Source organism: Choloepus didactylus, chromosome 9 (genome assembly GCF_015220235.1).
Source record: "Choloepus didactylus isolate mChoDid1 chromosome 9, mChoDid1.pri, whole genome shotgun sequence".
NCBI lineage: Eukaryota > Metazoa > Chordata > Mammalia > Pilosa > Megalonychidae > Choloepus > Choloepus didactylus.
Genome location: NC_051315.1, coordinates 59,325,661 through 59,335,059, shown reverse-complemented (window position 1 = coordinate 59,335,059; position 9,399 = coordinate 59,325,661). Strand labels below are relative to the sequence as shown.

Here is a 9,399-nt window from a genome sequence, read left to right as displayed (position 1 = left end):
TACCTATCGAATTGGCTCCATTAAAATTTTATGGCTTCTGATTCTACTGGGCTATCAATATAACTTCTGTGGCTTTTTCCTTATTCCTCACTTGTTCCCTTCTCCTGACATAGGTCTGAACTTTTACCATTCCCCTCAAGTCCTCAGATATACTAGGCCTGCTCATACTCAATAGAGTGAATGCTTCTTTGTCACCAAGAAAATAGAGGGAATCAATTACGAGTTATCTCACTCTACTCCAGAATTTCTTCCCTTTCTCTTGTCCCTTTTCCTTCCTCTCAAGCTGAAGCCTTTATCTGTGCTCTTAACCCTATTCGTTTTGGCCTGCTCTTGGGCCCTATCTCATCAATTTTGGTATTGTCACATCTAACATTCATTTAATTCAACACAATGTTCCATTATGCCTTTTCATTGAATTGCCTCAGATGGAATTGCATTCACTCCACCGCTAGTTGATGACTACATGAGTATAACAGGAAATAGCTCTTTCATACTTGATGTGCCTGATTATCAAGGGAGTTTAAAGCGTCATAAATAGAAAAATGACAATTTTGCCATCATTCTGCCCATTCCAGCTCATCCCTGATGAACTAAGCAGATCACAGGGGTAGAGGAAAGGATTATGTCCTGTGAATGGGACTGAGACACAGTCACAAGTTTTCTGTTCTCCCACTAACCATCACGTGCCACGCATAACTACCAGTGAATGCATCTTGGCTCACTGATTTGATTCTGTTGGTTAGAACCATACTATTTTTTGGGTCCAACATGACTTCAAATACAAGTCAACAACAGGACTTTGAAAGTTTCTAATTATAATCTTCAAGATTGTATAGACTCGAGCCACATCTCCTCCCATACTGTTATCTCCAAGCCTTCAATTCTTTTAGTTAGCATCTTTTCTAAGTCAAAGAAATCAATAAATATCAGAATCTTAAAACATAAAGAAAGGTTTAAGAACAGAAATGCATTCTGACTTGGTAACTGGCTGGTGAGCTACTGGATGGGGGTTGGGGTGAAGGTTGTCAATTCAAACAAAACCACAGACCGCTCAAAGTAAACATCATAAAACACTTTAAATTCTGAGGTCTAGCTGGGAAATTTCAGCAAACAGCAGGGACCAACCAGTGTTTCTCAGATCTCTATACCCATTTCCTTCTTCCCATCCCTGCCTAAAACACACACACTTAGCAAAGGCCTTGCATTGGTTATGAAACAAGAAAAGAAGAAACAGCAACTAGCTCTAAAAATAAAAAGTAAAAGCCAAAGCAATTTCTTTATACTTACTCCACCTTAAAATGACTATAAGTTATGATATAATCTGATCTTTTCAGTCATGCTTACTCACATATATTAATTTCAATATCTTTGAAAACAAAGAAAAACAAAACCATTAAAAATTTTAAGGACCTTTCACAAACTAAACGACAGTAGGTTTTTATTAACATATCTTACAGTGTTGATTATTCCTAATTTTGTAACTTCTGCTTAATTATAAAGATTGATTTAACTTCTACAGTAATGTACTGTATTTAACTGATCATTCATACAAGATATCACACCAGTACATTTTTTTTACTAATATACACACATCACTCTAACTGGATCTGTTATTTTTAAAAGTGGGATTATAAATGGGACTTATAAAAGTTATGAGGGAAAAATTAAAGATCTAGTTTAGCAGCATGCATGTATGTATTCAAGTACAATTTTCAACCAAGTGTTTTTTAAAAATTTTATTGGTGACTAATTCACCAATATCAAAATAAACACTGTCAAATACTCCAAATTTTAATGTTAAGGCTAATATATTCACTTCACATCCATATGCACAACCATAAAACATTCCATTTTAAATATGTAGTAATCAAAGTCTGAGTACATTATGCCATGTATATATAGCATCAGAGTTTCAAACTGTAGAATTATTCAAGTTTATGAATCCTGTAACAGTATTTACTAGAGATGTAAATTAGCATTTTGATCTTCAATCACACCTACAAAATGGTCTGGTATTCATAACGACCAATGCAAAAAATATGATAGGCTGAACTTACGATACAGTATTTTAAAAAGTAGCAATGTGTTGGAAAGGACAGTAATTAGTCAAACAGGATCATTCTAGTCTTACAGAAAGTTATCTTAACATTTTGGAAATGTATATAAAAATAGCAAGCAATTTCCATATATTTTATTGTAGAGCAGGAGGTTAAATTTTGACTTTTTGAGTGCATTTGAAAATGCACTGCTCTGCCTTCCCTATTTAAATGCTAGACCATCATTTAACGTCCATTTTCATATTCTGTAACATCATGTCATTCAATTACTTTTTATAACATGGATCTGACTTCATTTTTATATTCTATCATTAGATTTTTTTACTTTATTTTTATACATAAAAATGTAATTTGATATAACAAGCCATGAAAGTCCAAAGTACCAAGAATTGTTTGATAGCACTATATATGAAATAATCATTGAATTATTGAGTCATTTGGGAAAAAAACCTTGGTAGCAATATATAACATGCTTTTCGGTAATCATCCTTTCCTACTTACAGAGTGGGTTTTAGCTCAATCATTCCCATTCTTACTGATTTAAAAACCCTAAAAACATAAATTGCTTTTCACAGCAATTTCTAACAATGCAGATGCATGGCTCATTCATGAGAGTCATTGCCACTGAGCCTTTTAGGAAACCAAGCAGAAATAGCAGTGATTACACTGCACAAATAGTTGAACTTCTTGAGCTGACAGGAAAGTTCCGAAATCATGTTTTGTTTGTGGAGAAGTCTGTACATTTCCAATCCAATCATTTAAACGAAAATCCGGTTGGTAATAAAAGGTGGGCATGCACAGAATCAAAATCTGCTATGTGAATGCTCTTAAAACTTTTGATTTTAGAGTAAAACCTATTTGTTACTATTGTTAGTAATTAACCCAACCGAAATGGCAAATTTTGATTTTTAAGGAATCCCTAGCCAGACACATATCCCAAAATGTACTGTATTATATTAACAGCAGCTATCTACTTATTTTACAGCTATTTCAATTATTTACCTGGGGAAAATATTTACGAAATTCCTGAGAATGAATTAAGTTTTCAGCAAAGCTTTAAACTTATAACTGATTCCTCACAATAATAAAAAAATTTAAAGTTCTATTAGATCAACTTTTACTATACAATATTTCACATAAATCATGTTTTACATTTTTTTCTAATTACATACAGCAAAAATCTGAAATCAATACAACAATGGCAGAGGAAAAGATGCAATATGTTTAGCAGACGCAAATTAAACACACAGATATAAGGAAGCAGTTAAATGTCAAATAAATCACACTCACTCTAAGTACCAATGGGTAGCTTATATGCATATTGTTGGGAGAAAAATTTCTAAATGATTTGTGAACAAATTGTGCTTCTTATTAACTGTGGACTAAAAAAAAAAAATGACCACAAGAGAATGATTTAACTTGTTACTCGTTATGTTTTCCAGATACTTCGAAAAAAATTATTATACCATTAATGTGGTTACTAAGCACCTAATTTTGGAAAGGCTTCATAATGCATACTTTCTTCCCCTCACACCCAGCAAAAGTATTAATTCCCCCAAATTAAGTTAAAGCTTATTGTTGATAAAAGTAAATTCTTAATGAAAATGATGATATGATGCAATGCTGAGGTGGTGAGTCACAGCCCATTGTAATGTGGACCCCATCTTTTATTGATGTGATCAAAGGTATGAGAAATCCACTGTTGTTCCAGAACTTTGTATCTTTCCTTACAAATGTAGAGAGGCTTGCCTCGCCTAGAATAATAAGGAAAAAAAATATTAAAAATAATACAATATAATGGAAATTTACCATGTATTTCTTTTTTAATAGATTCTGTGTGGCAAAAATCTCATAGAGCAATTTGGTTTGTTTGGTGTTTTCTTCAGCATTCTAAAGGGGAAAATATCTCAAAAACTATAAATAGCTCTAAATTAATGAACATCAGAACTTCTTTATATATATATTTGAATACATAAATAATTCTTTATATATATTTATATATAAATAATTTTATATATATGAATAATTAAAAAGCTAAGAATGGCACATTGTTCTTTATGACCAAACTTCAATGATATATATCCTTGCACATCTGACCTTAGATCTCGATCTTCCTCTCCATGAGCATCCAAATATACAGAACCCCAGAGGCAGAAGCGATGACCTCGAATAATGATAATCACTGATGCATTGATCAAAAGGAAAATCCCTGTTCCAGCACCACAGTTCTGAGAATGCTAAAAAATATTAAAAACATACCAATGAACTTCATAACTAAATGGGCTTTATAACAAAATCAAGAATGACTTAATTAAATGTCTTCTAAAAATATATAGAGAGATTTTTAAAAAGTTTTTAATGAAATTTCATCTAAATTAAGTTTATAACCCCAAATGCAACAATTTATTATTAATACATTAAGAGGAATTTGAGTAAGGATTATCTAGTAAAGCAATCAAAAATCAATCTAATTCAGAGGCTATCATCTCCAAAAGAATTTATGACTACTGTTTCACAGCACAACATTGAAAGGTGTGCACCATTAAAGGACAGTGATTGTAGAGAGAAGAAACTGGAATTGTAGTTAAAAATGGCAGAGGAAATCCTTCTACAGAAATAAAAGGAACAAGAATAAAACAAAACCCCTATTTGTAGAGTATATTTAATTCAAAGTCTAGTGTAATTTGAAGAGGTGATTTGGCCATATATGCCACATTTCCATGTGGTATGAGACTTGAGTATTCATAAATTTTATATTATTGTTTATTACTTACCAATACACATTCACAGTAACTTTGTTGCTTGCAGCAAAGTCCTTTCAGGCATACGAAAGTACCACAAACAAGGCAAACAGCAGGATCTTTAGGAACCTTGGTGCAGACGCTACAGGTTTTTCTGTGGTAGTACTGAAAAATGGTATTATAATTCTCAGGCAACTGTAGTAGGTGTGGTAATTTCCATCTTGAATCTTGGATAAGCAAGGCCTAAAACAATACCCCAAAATATTAATTTTATGTATTTAAGTCACTAAAACAAAGAGATTCTTTTTAAAGACCTTTTTTTTCCTAGGAAAGAAATATCTTTCTTCAAGAATGTGACAATTTCTTTATTAACACTTTCCTCCTCTTCCATTTTATAAATGATTAAAATAGTATGTCAACAGTTACCTTTCTCCATTTTAATGTAGTTTCCAATTCACAATGTGATGTAATTTTTGAGATTAAGTATCTTAACACATTAAAACTTGGTTATTACTTTAAGATAAAAACAGTTTAGTTAACTACTAAACATGCATGGAAAATGGATTTAGGTTTATTTGTTTTCAAATATGCTTAATGCAAAAGTTTTAAACAGTTATACATTTTAAACACCAAGTTTTTACTTTTCTCAGATAAACCAATTTATTAGCTTTTTCCTAAGGAAGGTCATAGTTATAATTCATTATTTCTATTTCAAAACTTTATAATATAGAGTGTCCTTAGATGATGTAACAGTTCAAGCTGTTAAGATCTTTTGTATCTGTAAGTGCTGGGGCTACAACTCTCTTCAAAAATGTCCTGATGTAAGTACCAAAAAAAAAAAAAAAAAATCCCAAATTTGTTAAATTTGCTTGGAAGCTATACTTTATTCATTATTTACAGTTGTATAAAAATACTGGTATTAGTGCTAAATTTTCCTAGATGTTATTCCATTAACACTTAAAATTGACAAAATGTAGTGTGTATCTATTAAGAAACTGTGTAAATGACAGACAATTCATATGGTGATCATTTCACATTACCTATAGCTATAATCTATCTAGATCAATAGAGTAAGTAGCTAGCTTAGTGCTAGTCACCATAAAGTAATCATGGTGGCAAGGATAAAGACAATATACAGGCTCACAATACACCATTTTCCAGCTCTCAGCAGCCACCCCTGGACTCCAAAAATGGAAACAGTCTGATTACAGTAGAACCCTCCCATCTGTGGAAGGGATAGCAATTTGTCTTCACTGGGCTTGACACTTATTCTAGGTTAGAATGCACATCACATGAATGCCACACCATATTGCCTCTAAGCAAAGAACTTCCTTCAAAAAGAGATGTAAAGCAATACATAGATGTCCATGGAAGTCACTGGTCTTAACATTTAACCAGTCATATGAAAAAATCACTGGCCTTTTAAATGATGAACTACTTATACTGATAAATTTTTAGATGGTGCCACATGGATGAAAACACCTACAGAATGAAATATGTACTCCTACAGAATGACGCAAATGCTCTAAATAGCAACAAGTATGTATGGGTAATCTTTTCTTAGAGCTGAAATACAGAGGTATGGGAACCAGGGGGTGAAAGTTGGTTGTGGCATCTCTCATGATTACACCTAAAAATTCAGCCTCAGATTTCTGCTTTCCCGCTAACTCTGGACTCTGCTATGGTCTTAGTACCTAAGGAAGCTGTGCCTCTAAAGGGAACATAATAACAGTTCCACTGAATTGGAAACTAAATGTTATCTGACCATTGTAAGTTCCTCACATCACTAAGAGAGTTAGAGTTAGGAGTTTTTTTTTTGGTACCTAATAGCATTAGGTAGAGTGACTGACCCTGACTATCAAAAGGAATAGAAATATTTCTATACAGTGAGGATTGGTAGCAGTACATTTGGAATTAGAAGGGCCCATTTATGTCCCAAACTCAGAAGGTAAAAACTGAAGGCAAAATTATTACAGCCTCATATAAACAAGACAGGACTGATCACCATATATTCAGGTCACAGCACCAGTTGAGGTGCTGATCAAAGGAGGGAAATGGGAAGTGAAAGAAGTCAGTCATATTTTTGACTCTATATTAGCTGCCACTTTACAACTAGTTGCAAATTTTCTTGCTGTCATATATTTTTTCAAAATTTTTCATTTTCTTTTCTTTCCCTTTCTCTTACTATTGAATTCAGCATGAGTTGGTGCTAATTAAAATTTTCCAGATCATCAGGATGTGAGCGCAACAAATCTAGAGGAGGAATGGGCATTTCCCAGAGCTTCCGGATTCAGGACGTAACTTTTGGATGCAACTTTGGGTTGTGCATTTAGGAAAGTGGTAGGTACATCCATGGTTGTAAATGGGATGATTACACCATTTTGGACAGGGGAAGAAGTGAAACTCCAAGGGTAAGAAGAAAGATGTGTACGTACTGGGCAGGTAAGAGGTGAATGTAATAGGCTACCAGTGTTTTTGGTTTTGTTTTGTTTTGTTTTAAATCTGCTACAACATCCTTTTCTGCCTTCTTATATTTACAGCACTACAAGTTCTTTTGGAAAATAGCCTCTTTTCCTGTTCCAAGGTCTGATGGGATTGCTCCATCATAAGATCCTGTTCCATAACAGGGATGTGATATGTTAGGCCGATCAGATTCTCTCTCCCAGTGATCTGAATCTTGAGCAGATACATGGAGGGAAGGAAAATGGGTGAGGATGAGCCATCCAATGGCAGCACTTCAGAGAAAACAGACCAGAGGTCTTAGTGGTTTCTCTTCTTCCTAATGGGTAGTAGTTCAGCTCTTCTTCAATTCTGCAAGCTACCCAGTATTCTTCCATGAGTCCTATTTATTTCTGTTGTGATTGGCTTTGGGTTTGTTTTGCTAACCTAAATCAGAATTGGATTTTAATGTTTGCAACCAAAGAATCTTAACTGATACAAAAATTCAGAAACAGTAACACATGGATTATTTTTCAAGGTCACTGCTGTTGGATTATTCCACTCCAATCACTGTTTATCCCTGGTAAATTGTTTTAATCAAGTTTAAAATTTCTGGGAAATAGAGTCTGTTTGGGTCAGGGTCAGGGTCAGAGCTGGAACTGAGTGGAGCAGGGATGGAGGTTGGATGGGGTACACCTAAATAACTGGTAAAAATTCAGAGTAAGGAAAAAGAAATGTCTACTACTTTGACTCTAAAACAAATAATTATCATTCATTTTTATGAGGAGATGATGTTTTAAAATGTTATTATTTTCCATCAATATTCATACCAATAATCATTCATCTAAAATGTAGTCTTATTCTTATATTATCACATAAGTTAATTTTTATCTCTTAGCACTTGACTCATATGAAAATAAAAAATTTTGAGTGTGCTCACCACTTTTTCTCCCTGCTCTGGTTCTACAATTATACCCATCTCTTACTCCAAGTCATTCCTCACGGGTTTTCAAACATCAAAATGTAACTTCAGTTTTGAAAGCAGTGCCCTAGCTTTCAAAAGGAAATTACTAGGCAGGAAAATTTTTTTTAACATAATATACAAGGGTCAATTAACTTCATGAATTTCCCCTTCCTTAATAATAAAAAAAAAGTGCAAAATGAAATATCTTAAGGATTCTCGAAAAAATGTAAATTAAAGTAGAGATATTACTTATGCTTACATGCCTTTATTATTCACTCCAGTGTTTTAAAAATTAAGTCTAGACTGACACATTCATCTGAAATACTAATATTTTATTGACCCTGAAACTTGGCTCCCTTCCATCAGTTTTACTTCTGTCAATGGTACAGTCCCAGCATTTGTTTCACAGATATTTATTAGATGACATGTCGGTATGAGCACTTTCTAGGATAAATAAAAAACAAATTCTGCCTTCTGGAACATCCTGAATCAGACACATGAAAATTAAATATGACAACTATGGTGACTATTATAATAGAGACACTGGCAAAAGTACTGTCATATAGCACAAGACAGGGATTAGGATTGTAAAAGAAGATGGGACTATCAGACAGAGCTTCATGGAAGAGGTGACCTTTATTTTAGAAAAGTCTTGAAGGGTGATTAATTCAACAGGAGAAAGGTAGGAAGGTTACTTTAGATCAAAGTAACAGCAATAAGCAATGGTGCAGATGCTTTGAAAATATACAGCACACTTAAGAGACACTCTTTTACGACTTGAGCAAGATAGTAGCAGGGGAGTGTTACAGAATGAAGATGGAAAGGCAAGCAAGATGGTGAAGATCCTTAAAGTCCATATTTTTCTCCATAGGCAATGGGAATCATCAATGGTGTTTAAGTGGGAGCATGTTCCTATCAAAACCATTTATACTAATTGCTATTCTTCTAGTGATTTGAGTTTAAGATCTTAAAGGTAATCTATATCTGGTCACCAAATCCTACATATTTTTCCTATGTGTCTCTTGCATTGGTTATTTTCTCATTTTTATTATCAGAATAATAGTCTAAATTTTCTTTAGCCTGTAAACAATCTCTAGTTTCCCTCTCTCCTTGCTTTAACTTTACCTACTAAAATTTAGAACTACCCTCTTGAAACACTATTTACATCATGTTACTATGTTTCTCAGATACTATAGCT

The 9,399-nt window shown here is 33.4% G+C and overlaps 1 protein-coding gene across 4 annotated transcripts in view; it reads right to left on the bottom strand.

The window, feature by feature from the left end:
- Positions 1–1,244: 1,244 nt before the first annotated feature.
- UBR3 (ubiquitin protein ligase E3 component n-recognin 3) overlaps positions 1,245–9,399 on the bottom strand; it is a 364,711-nt gene continuing 356,556 nt past the window's right edge. For all 4 annotated transcript variants that reach the window (XM_037850484.1, XM_037850488.1, XM_037850485.1 and 1 more), the window contains exons 37-39: positions 4,832–5,041; positions 4,155–4,294; positions 1,245–3,811 (exon numbers count right to left, since the gene is read on the bottom strand). In XM_037850484.1, the coding sequence (XP_037706412.1) occupies positions 3,694–3,811; positions 4,155–4,294; positions 4,832–5,041 (468 nt within the window). In that variant the 3' untranslated portion in view covers positions 1,245–3,693. The remainder of the gene's footprint in view (positions 3,812–4,154; positions 4,295–4,831; positions 5,042–9,399) is intronic.